At 38.2% G+C, this 12292-nt stretch overlaps 1 protein-coding gene across 4 annotated transcripts in view; it reads left to right on the forward strand.

The window, feature by feature from the left end:
- Window positions 1–7690, forward strand: part of adgrd1 (adhesion G protein-coupled receptor D1) — a 53581-nt gene extending 45891 nt beyond the window's left edge. For all 4 annotated transcript variants that reach the window (XM_035436010.1, XM_035436011.1, XM_035436012.1 and 1 more), the window contains 4 exons: window positions 2189–2315; window positions 2637–2678; window positions 3177–3269; window positions 4929–7690. In XM_035436010.1, coding sequence (XP_035291901.1) covers window positions 2189–2315; window positions 2637–2678; window positions 3177–3269; window positions 4929–5024 — 358 coding nt within the window. In that variant the 3' untranslated portion in view covers window positions 5025–7690. The remainder of the gene's footprint in view (window positions 1–2188; window positions 2316–2636; window positions 2679–3176; window positions 3270–4928) is intronic.
- The last annotated feature ends 4602 nt before the right edge of the window (window positions 7691–12292 follow it).

The following is a 12292-nucleotide window of genomic DNA, read 5'->3' on the forward strand; positions in this document are numbered from 1 at the left end:
GAGGCCTGTCTGCAATAAGCTGTCACATTATTGAGGAATAGGCTGACGGCCAGAGGCCTGCGCTGACTGCCAGGTATCGATTTCTGCATGATGAGAACTTTAATGCGCGTCAGCAAAAAGTGCAGTGAAGGCCTGGCTGAGCGAGAAGCCGGGTTTGGTGTCTCTTCAGGAGCACTGTCCTGTCTGGCCTCTGTCAGTACCAGGGCGTGAGGGGCTCTGTGTACTCCTCCCCCTGCCAAAAGAGCTGCATGTGGAATAAAGAGAAATATCAGCAAAGTGATAAAAGCGCACGACAAGGCAGTCGAAAATTGTTTGATTCCTGTCAGGAAACATCAAAGCAGTTCTTTGAAAAGTATAATCAAATTCGTATTCACAATAATGCTTTTCTGAAAGAAGCAAATCTAACCAGTCCTTCCAATCAGAGGCCTATAGCACAAGTGACAGGCATGAGCAACCTATTTGCTGAAATCATTTTTTCTTTTCGAACAAAATATGCCATTATTACTATAATCATGCTAAATCAGTACACTCAATCATAAAATTAAGGCCTTTTTCAATTTACTTTAAAAGCATTCAATCAAAGAGACAGATCCAGTTAGTGCATCTTGCTTATTTGGTGTAATTCACCATGAAATTAAGAAAAAAGAATTATGCTGTAATAAAGTCCAGGACAGGTATGTTTGGATTGAAAGATGAGATGTTTTGCTGTGCATCCATTTATGTTAATTGGGTTACTCTAACCTAGCATACTTGAGATATAGCATTTTTCATATCTGAGTTTCAGTTAAACCAACAAAATGGAATCATTTACCCTCCCCCTCCCCCTCCCCCACATGCGTGCACACACACACACACACACACACACACACACACACACACACACACACACACACACACAAAGCTGTTTCAAATGAATGTCTGTAACACTCTGTAGCAATGCCTCAGTTTGCCTCATGCCTCAGTATCACAAATCTAAAGGAGTTTTTCCTGCACGATATTTTGGAAGACTCTCAAAAGCAATTTGGACATAAACCAGCCTTCTTAAAGCCCCAGATCTTTCCCTTTGTCACTTTCAATAGTTTAGCTCTATATTAATGGATTTTGCCATTTTGAATGTAAAGGCTTACTAAATCTAAGAAGTAAATGTACTCGTGACAGAGCAAGGTCACAATACAATGTTTATATAAAGCTCTTATGTAGAAAGTAGAAAGATGAAAGTGTGGAGAGACTGAGGTAAACTTAACTGTGGCATGAAATGCTATTCTTGGAGTTTTCAAAAAAGCCACAAGGTCTTCCCTTTGAAATACCTGTTATGAAGGCTGCCACAGTGTAATTGAGATACATGTTGTATTACCTGTTCATCTGAAACTGAAAGGTTCAGCAAATATTTTGTTAAGACTGGTATAAAACTCTTTTCTGAATGAACACAGACAAAATGGCGACTCTGTTAATAATGCTATTAATAATGATAGCTTAATGGCACATCTTATATTTATAATAGCACATTTTACAAAGAATTTGTCACAAGTTCACAGAAATCCATGGTTTAAACCCCCACCAAAGCAGACCAAAGGCAACCGGTGCAAGGAAAAAATCCCTTGTTGACATGTAGTATGAAACCTTTGGAAGAACTAGACTCAATAGGGGGGCCCCATCCACCTCTGGCCCGTTTAGGGTATATGTTCATTGTGACCTTCATGGTCAGGAGGTGGTGGTTCCAGGGTGGGGTGGTTAGCTGAGGAGGAAGACAGGGAGACAGACAGCAAGTGCAGGAGTGGCTTGTGTGGAACAGCAGATATATACACAAACATGCACAAAATCACAAGCACATAGGTATACATATATACAGAATACTTGCACGCATTCACTGGCACACAAACACACACAAATGCCTTTTTACTTCCTCACACGCATACACACACACACACACACACACACACCTTATGGAGCAGCAGATGCAGATGGTCTGGCAAGCGGCAGATGTTCATTTGTACAGAAGGGCTGTCTTTGCCAGCCATTGAGCAGCAGGGTAGGCATGTTCAGCTGCAGGAGATGACACGCTTTGATCTGATCTCTCTATTTGCAGAACTGTGTACAGTAGGTGCATCTTTGCTTGCATGTTAGTAGCTGGTGAGATTATGAGATCATATAATCTGCGTATGTGCCCCTTCCCCCCCTCCCCCCCCAGACTGACCGCTAAGGCTGTGGCTGTTCTCCTCCCCATTCTGGGCATTTCCTGGGTTTTTGGAGTCCTGGCCATCAATGACCATTCCTTGCTGTTCCAGTACCTGTTTGCTGTGTTCAATTCCTTACAGGTGGGCGAGCTTATTCTGAACTTTAATGGCAAGGTTATAGAATCCATGTATTTAGCCTTTGCTTTAATCAGAAGGCCTTTTCTAATTGGTTTTCTAACTGACTATAAAGAAAATGTCAAGGGACAGTTGTTTCGAAAAAATGCAGCTACTGTGTATTTTATTGTTTCTCCTTAATGTTTTACACTGCAGTTTAGGGATGAATTTTCAGAACATGAGTAATATGAAAAACTGAAATAATAGTTTAGGAGGACAAAACATGTTTGGAACGCAATGTATTCTGAATGGCAGTGGAGATGACTTTAAATTTGTTTTGTTTTCAAGGGATTCTTCATCTTTTTATTCCACTGTCTTCTCAACTCAGAGGTAATGTAGTCATTCACCATTTTCTGTGTATTTCATATAGCCTTCATGTTACATTCTGCTTGCAGTCTAAAAAAGGTGCCTGTTGCTCAGTATTTGGCTGTACAGCAGTGCTGAAGTAATACATTAAAACAGTAATCTCATGTAAATAGAGTATAAAAGGTTATTAATTATTTCGTGAAATTTGATTTGGGTTCATTATCTGCCGCATCAAAGTGGCTGTTTAAAGAAATAAATAGGTCTATATATCCAAATCCACATTTCCATAATTATTCAATAATTTAATTACAGGGCTTAACAAATGAAGGCCCGACTGTGTAAACATGGAGATCATATCTCTCGTGACGAGTGCCACTTGGATACCCATAATTAAGAAATGTCTCATCTTGACTGTGATACCTCATCTGTGAGATAACCTACTGGGATTAACAAATGAATTTGATTGGTTTTGATTCGCTGTCGTTGTGCTGGATCTACATTGTCGCGTTGTCATTATTTTAGGTCAGAGCCGCCTTCAAGCACAAGACCAAGGTGTGGTCCCTAACCAGCAGCTCTATCCGCAACATCCACGTGAAGCCTTTCAATTCAGATATTGTGAGTATTCAATTCTCCGGTGCCTTCAGAGGCTGTCGTGTACAAGACAAATCAAAGAAGCAAAGAAATCTACAGAGTTGCTCTGTAATAAAATGAAGTACTGGAGCAAGTGGTGCTTTGACCGCCTGGCTTATTTTGTGAGTTGTTTTGGTTTTGAGGGTAACAGGTAGGGTAGGATCAAGCGCCATCTACTAACACCCATGCCAGCCTTATTTCTTAGAATGGCAATGGGGGCAGTGAAGTTCTGTGAAAGAAACATAATACTTCACTTGAAATCAGCACTGGATAGAAACCTCATTCCCTGCGCTCTTATTATTATTATGTGAGTGTGTACAAGCCCTTGCAATCTCTCATCTGGACTATTGTAAAACCTCGCTGGCCGACTTGCCGGCCTGCAGCTGAATGCTACTGCCTGCCTGGTCTTCAAACTGCCTAAATTCACCCATGCCACACCACTTTTGAACATTCTTTACTAGCATCTGGTATGTCACAGTGCTTAATGCCATTAAAAGAACCCATCTTTCAGGCAGGCCATAGTGTTTCCATTTGCACAGGGAAATAATCCAATTTGTTATTTTACAGAAATAGCTTATGTTCCTTCAGTACATATTTTAAGACCAATATATTATTTTGCCTCTGAAAAGGACTCCGAATGTTAAGGTAGCTCATTGTCTGAGAAAATGTTTTCCCCATCAGTATATCGTTATAACGATAAGCTTGAACATCTCTTTGTAATGAGAAAACATCTTGATATAACACAAACAGGTCGAAATTTTGTGAACCCTCCCATGATCCCAGATCGCCATGATATCTGACGTACCCCTCGAGCTGACCAAAGCAGAGTGACACAACTTCAAGAGGGTCAAACTGATTCTTTCTTCTGTACAGCCCCATAAACATCATAATTCTCAGAGTATGCATACTCATCACAATACCATCTAAAGTGCTCAAGGATAGCAGAGTCTCACCGTGTCTCAACCAAAGAACCAATGACTCAAGTAAAACTTGGGCTGTTCTCGGAGTTATTGCCCACACTGGAAAAATTCTGTGTATCATTTTTGTTACGTTTTCAGCTCATTTTTAGATCTTTTCTCCTTGTAATGAGAAGTATTTCATTATAACAAGAAATCAAAGTGTATGTTTCTTGTTATAATTCAAAAAGTGAAATAATGAAAAGTTCCTTGTTATATGAAGTTTCTCGTTGTAATGAGATACTGAACGGAAAATATTCTTTCACTGAGGCAGCAAATGTGCTGAATAGTATGTGGAAAAGAGAAAATCTGTTTCTTGAATATTGCTACAGCCCTACATTTACGTGAAGATAGGGACCATTTTCTATGATTATAAATATTGACTCCTTCCTCCATCACTGTGCCCTTGTTATTTACATATATTTTATTCATGCACGCTTCATTCTTTTAAATTATGATTTTCACAAAGATTGCTGGGGCTCTCCAAGGTCTGTCTCTGTGAGATAAATGAATAGAAACAAAGCAGTGTGTTTACAATGAGTTAATTTTTTTATGTGAACTAAGCACATTTTTGTGTAATAGTCCAAGTTCAGAAGTCATTATTCTGGAACCCTTCTACCATTTAGACCTTGCAGTACACAGCTCTGTGATTTAATGTGCTAAATTGTTTCTCCCTTTTCCCTCACAGATGAATGGAAACAGAGCATGCATGACCCCAACAAAGATGCACACGTGGGACAAAAGCACAAATTCGGCCAATCGCATTGACCTGTCAGCAGTGTAGCACCTGTAACACTCCCCCCCATCAATGGAAGATGGAGGACAACAGCTAAAATCCATTTGCTTAAACATAATAGCTAACACTGGCTACTTCAGGTAATCAACCATTTATGTGAGGATCCCACTGTGGTTTGCCCAACCCTGACCACATCACACATTCCCTCTCATTCACCAAATGCAAGACTGAAAGGTCATATGGACACAGTGAAAGAAAATGGATTGATACAGTACTATCTACACTTCAAGACCAAATAATTGTATTACATGTTTGCAAAGAATGTTTCTAATGTCATGGAATATATAAACCTTAAAGTATTTTGGACTGTGACATTTTTGATTCAAACATTTGCTGAATCAACAAAAACTCTTTGTCAGAGCAGTTTAAGAGAAGAGACAAGCAGGCAAATAAAAAAAATGTCACCTAACAGGTGCATGGACATCATCAGATAACCAGGGATACACATGAAACGAAAAACAATAACCGAGCAACTAAATAATTCACGAAAGCTATCATTTTGAATCAAATTCTGTTTGCTTTTGGGAGGAACGGTGAGACTTGCTTTTCGCGTGACAGGGCTGCCCGTTGAACTCTGTGAGAAAACACTCATCATCTCAAACATCTCACAGCCCATTAAACAACTCCCCGCAGACCGTAACCTCCGTCTCTCCTTGGGCCCTCGCTGCCAGATCGTTCAGTGTAGTGCTATCAGCAGATGAAAGTCATGTCTTAAAGGTGTGTCCCTCCTTTGTGCAGAACTGATGAATCGAAGACCGTGCCTCTGGGCACCTGTTGAAAGATGTGTGGGTTGCTGTTCTGTCTTTGTAAAACCAAATTCCCACCTACTCTTTCCCCCCTGTTTTCTTTTTGTCAGATTCTTAAAATAGGGTGATGGGGGGAGGGTGGGGGGCAGCTGTAGCATGCTTGCTGCTGGTAGAAAAAGTATTCTGTTTTTCCCTGTAATAACTCACTGCCCACTGCATGTACATGTATTTCTGTTTGCAGGATGCTTGTTCAGTCAGAATGTGCATGCAGATGGGAGAAGGTTGTTCATTAATGATCCAGGTCATGTGCAGGCACAGTGAAATTCCATATTCAGAGGCAGTTTTCTGTCTCTACAAAGGGAAATATGTAAGAGTACAGGTATTCACCGTTGGTACTGCTCCATCTGAATAGCTTAAATGTATAGCTCTGTATACCCAAAAGTCACTGAGGCAATACCATGAAAGTCAAAATATGGAGCTGTTTGGCATTATTTGTTACTGAAAATATTTCTACTTTTTAAATCTTTTTTTTTAAAATGACAAAACAGTCACTCTTATCTGCTGATTCTGTACTAAAGTAGAGCAAAAGAGAGCTTGTTATCACAAGTAAAATTAAGAGGTAGCTTTGACCTTTTTATTCTTATAATTGGTACAAACTAATTATCTGTTCATAGGACAGAATTATGGGTTTATTGTGTGAGGGACAATCTCAGCATAGATATGGGGACATGCCATTGACATCATTTGTCAGTCCAAAGATTTCTCCGTTTTGCTCATGTAGAATTTGGTATAAAACAAACCAATGCTTTTCATATACTTTATATGCATTTCTAAGCTGTAATTAAGCAGTATGCCCTTTGCAAATGGCACTGGGCTTATTTTATGTGAAATCAAGCAATAACTCTAATTTAAGTTATTCATATCTGTTTCAGTATAAATGGTGTATTAATTACGTCTGATTGTATGTGTGCTTTTATTTCTGGTGTGACTGTACTGCAAGTCACAGGTTTAACAGCTATGTTAATCTAGGTGACCTGTGATTCCTTGTCCTGAAGGAATGTTGCAGTATGTGTTTTGTTCACTGGGGAACATAGTTTTCACTTGTGAGTATAATGCCTTTTTCCTTTTGATAAGGTTCTGCATATTAAGCATTAAAGATTTATTATGCAATATTTATTATAAATATTGCTTTTTTGTCCCAGCAAAAAAAAAAAACCCCAAAAAAACAGCAAGAGTAAAATGGCAAAGCTCAAAAGGGCTATTACACAGAATGTGCATTCATTCTAATACAAACTTTGATAAATCTGGAATGTATGTTGTGTTGTATGTTCTGTTGTTGTTGTGAGGATGGCTTACTCTCAGCCATAAGAACTTATGTAAAAGCCATAGTTCACTTGCGAAGTGAAGATCTGTTCAATGAAGGTATTGTCTTCTATACCTCACATTTCCGATAACTGCAGTTATTTTTTTTGGTCAATACATGAAGAAAAATATATGCATGTCAGTCAGACACAATTCTGTGAATGTTTTATTTATGTCAATCAGGAACACTGTGCCTTTATCATAATTAGTTTGCAGTTTTCTTATTTATATACACGAACCAGTGTCAGATCAGGACTTCTATTTGGGTCCAACACATTATCTTTTATAAGGAAACTTCACTGTGATATTTGTCATCTTATATGTAGAGATGTAATTGTTTTGACACTGTACCACCACTCTTTCCCACAATATGATTCACTGTATGTAGTATTTTTGTATGATTTAAATTCAGAAAAACAGAAAAGGGTTTAAGCATCCTGTACAGTACATTATCAAGCTTTTTTGTGTCAGTTTCAAGGTACTATCTGTGTTTAGTATTGCCTTTATTTCCTGTATTGCTGTTTGTCGAATAAAGTACAATCTCACAAAAAAGGGAATGTATTATTGCTACTCATAGCGTTTTTTTTTAAATATTTGTTTTTGATTGTTTTGGGTATATCTGAATTTATCTTTTATTTTTCCAACTTCTGAAATATACTGGAGGCTAGCGTATTCTGATTTGTTCTAACATCCATAGAAAGGGATGGACATATAGTATTTCATTGGGTGCTTGAGCACCTCATAAAGGTTAACCCAAATAAATCTGATAGCTCATTCATAACTATCTCTAAAAATAATATAAAAAACCATATAAATATGATAACAATAACTAGTACAAAGGTAGGCATGTTGCGGGTTTGGGGATCAGAGGGTAATCAAGCTGCAGAAATGGGTCTTTGGTCTTTTTCTGATGATGGACCATAATTCTGCTATCCTAACCGCTGTGGGAAGGTTGGTCTACATTTGGGGGGTGGGGGCCAGTACAGACAGACCGTGTGACTATGGAGGGAGGGGAGACTCAATCACTGTGGAATGGAGAGTTCCATTACTACTACTCTGTACTCTGTACTGAAGTTTTAACCCTTGTGTTCTGTTTACTTATTGGCACCAATGAAATTGTTAGCCTGGGTCAGATATACCAGGACATGATTGGGATTGTAAAGCACAACAGATAAAATTAAATTTATGCAAAAATACTCAATATGTATCATCATTATCTCAATTCCAGACAATACAATGGTTGCCGTTTTCCTGTTCTAGATCACAATGAAAGAGTCATTGATTTTTTGTGATGATGTGATTTATATAAAAAATACACTATAATGAAGGCAAGGGGGCATACATCATGTTTTACTGTGAATAATTAAAATGAAACAAGGTTTTCATGCAGTAAATTATTAATATTTAGTGTTTGAAAGTGTCCTTTTCAATTCTTTTTCATATTTATATTATTATATTCAAAGAAACCATGAAATCCTCTACTGTCCACATTTTCTCTTACCTCAGAGTTGTTCATTTTTTCACTCTTGTAACCAAGCATTCTTGGTTATTTTGTTTAAAATGAAGAGCCTTATTACATCTCTTTTGAAGACTGTTACTGCATTAGTATTCATTGGTATTCCTTTGATTCTTTACTCATACGAATATAAATGAAGGGAAAAAATGAGAAAGGACGTGTTTTTTCTAAACAAATTTACATCCAAGTTTGGCTTTTGATTAGGCTTTCCTCAGGGACTGCAGTTTGTTAAAATATGAATTGAGCACACAAAATACTTCTATTTTGTAAATGTCATAAAGGGATCAAAAAAATGCAATGTTGGAGTCTGCCAGTGGGTGGCAGTGATCGCCAAAAGGAGAGAAAATGATATGGTAATACCTGCTGTTAAACTGGTGTACTGATTTTAACATTAGCATTTTATTGGTAGCCTATAGCCCATACACAAGGATGCAAGACTTCTATTGAAGTCATCAGCTAGTTAGTGAATTTAAACAATTTAAACTGCTGTTTTGTGTGTGCATTCCGTAGGGTACATAATGAACTGTGAATACCTTTTTACCTTCAGATGTTACGTTACCTTCTCCCATCACAAGTTAATCCATGTACATTATTTCAACCCCCACGATTTGCTGGTTTTACTGGGATTTTTCCACGTGTTGTTCTGTTGGTGTTAATATTGTTTCCTTAGTTGGGTCACCACCTGTGTCTTTTGCTCTCATAGGTATTTTCTTTTGTACATCCTCCGCCTAACATCCGCCTAACATCCTCTACATCGTCTACTGTTCATTTTATTATACCTAAAGAATGCATTTTGTATGTGATGTCACTCCAAATTTTGTCCTCCTTGTCCTCTTCAGTGTTGTAATCCTATGTTGTAATATGTCATGAAAAAGCTGTAGCTACCTCGTTGACCGTTTCCTGATCTGTAAATTTAAGTTTCTTTTTCATGTGGTTCCTATGCTACTTGTGTCTGGTTGGTCCGTACCTATTTCTTAGTGCCTTGTAATCTAGATGTGCAAGAATACATATTGTTTGTGATCATTTTTGTATGGGTGTCTCCTACTGCAAAATTGTGAATGAGGGCATTTAATTGATTTGACTGCGTAAATAGGAACAGTCTTTGTAAATCGGTCATTAATGTACAGTATTTGCAGCCGCTACAGAGCCAGAATACAGCAAATATGTTTTGCACTGCAACTGTTTCCCAAGTAAATTTGGCTCTATTACACTTGGACAGGCATTGAGATGACATTCTCTCTCCCTGGATGGGTTTTATACCACTTGCAGAAATTTGGTCCCAAGCCCAAGAAGACTACTATGCTTAATATGATCATGGCTTAGTAAATAGTATAGTGAAGGAGCATGCATTTGCCAATTAACCATAGCACAGAAGCTAATGGAATACCCAACACTGGCGATGCTTCAGCGTTTAGATGAAATGAAATCATATATCAACACTTACTGCTTCTAGTGAATTTCATGTTCTTTTTATTGCATTTACAGAGATGTCCTCAGCATGAATGCACAAGTGCTTTTTATTGTTAATTGGAACTTTGTATGCATATATACACACAGTACATCTGGTGCAAGTGGGCCCAACTGTCTGCACCTCAGTTTCTTCTGCCATTTCCACGATCGAGAAGAATTTATTGGTGAATATCCTCCAGCTCATCAGTAAAAGACTTTATCAGCCTTCCCATCTGACAACCACTCTATTTGAAAAAAAAAAAACGTTAAATCTTAACTGATTGTAACAGCTACTGCTTGCCACAAAATCATGTTTCTATGCTAATTTTTTGCACAAGGAAGCTATATTTGCTCGTATTTGTGTGATTCATGAATAACTCTGTCTCTCTCTGAGAGGGATAAGCTACGTACACACCGCTGAGCCATACGATCCTGCTCTCTGGGAGTCAGTTCCATCTCTGTGCCTGTCCCTGAGCTGTACCTGGCAGACATCCTGAGGAGCAAATACAATTCAAATTAAAACGGATACAACACTATACAAAACATGACATTAATAGCAATATGAAGGAATAAAGCAATGTCTATTAGCAATGGCTTTTTTGAGACATCAGTTTTGTAATGTTTTGCAGAGCTCAATGCAGAGCGAATGTGTACATATGCAAACAAGCACGTTGCAATGTAATGCCCATTTGCCATTATTTCATTTTTTTTTTTTTTTACATTAACTTTATATTTTAGCACAAACCTGCCACCGTCTCAATTGTGCTTTTTCATGATAATGAAAACTTACAAGAAAGGGAGACAAGCGATGTGGAATTGAAGAACCAGGGCATATAATTATTTAGACAAGTAGACTCAATATACAGAAGTTAGGCACACACAGCTGAATGGTTGTCTGGTGAAATTTTTATTCACTGCATAAGCTATCTCACGGAAGCAGATGGCGAGGTCATGGTTCGGAATGAGCAATGGGTGTGTATCCTTCCAACAGAGCTCAGAATGGACAATTTTCAGCAGGCCCATTCAGTTGTACAGGGCATTCACTCGAGTTACCTCAGCTTATTCATCCACAGTTCTGCTTGTTACCTGCATGATTTTTTGTGAATTCTGACCATTACCTTGCTCCCCTCTGTGCAGGCAAGTGGAAACACTCAACTGTGCTCAGAAGATGGCTGACTGCATTGTCTGGATTTCCAGACCAATTGAAAATGTGCGTATTCTTAGTTTGTGAGTAAAGGAATGAAATTGGAAAAAATGAAACATTCAGGCAGCCACACTGTTGCCCGGAGTACAGCACACTGTGCGGGGGCTAAAGAAAACACTCCTGAAAAGATTTCGGAATGATTCAACTGAACGGATCCACAGTCTCTGGTCCCCTGCTTCAGTGGTGGCTTGAAGTCAAACAGCAGCACTTTGAATAAGCTGGAGATCCCTGTGCCTCACAAGGCCACTAATGTGTGACTTATTCAAAATGGTACTGTGTGTTCCCACTTTGCATGAGATTGCTTAAGGATACAATACGTTTTTTCTATAATATGTAAAGAGGAAGAGAGAATCATTCCAGAAATTCTTTCATCATGTTACTAAAAATGTGCCTTTAACGTGTCATCTACAAATACATTTTTCTGACAGAAATTAAACTGTTTCATTCACTTCAGTACATTTCAAATTATGTTCCTCTTATAAGAATATGATTGTCTCGTACAGATGGTATAGTAATTCAGAGGAATATGTTCTAATCCACAAGCAGACTCAACACCGAGACATTGATTTTAAAAACTGATCTTTCTTGGTAACAGTTTTGATCCTCAAATTATCTATAATTTCTAAGACTGAGTCAGAGTTGAGCAGAACTTTGAATATCATTTCGAATTCTGAGATTGATTTTCATTCATCCCCTACACTTATTCCTCTGTACTTTCAACTTTTAACTGAGGAGCCCCTTTCTTCTGAATGTGAAGCCTCTGTTCCATTAAGTGGGGTGAGCTTGGGATAATTAAATCTGTTCTGCGGTATGAAGCTAAATTAAAAATGAATATAATACGGGCTTATTCAGCTCAAGAGCATTGTAGTGATGCAGTGAGACAATTACAAGCTCTGTGTAATGTAGATTATAAATGTGCTCCCTACTCATATTCCAGACCTGTTTATTACATCCTCTGTATGTCCAATTATGACATGGC

Source organism: Anguilla anguilla, chromosome 10 (genome assembly GCF_013347855.1).
Source record: "Anguilla anguilla isolate fAngAng1 chromosome 10, fAngAng1.pri, whole genome shotgun sequence".
In the NCBI taxonomy this organism is placed as follows: domain Eukaryota; kingdom Metazoa; phylum Chordata; class Actinopteri; order Anguilliformes; family Anguillidae; genus Anguilla; species Anguilla anguilla.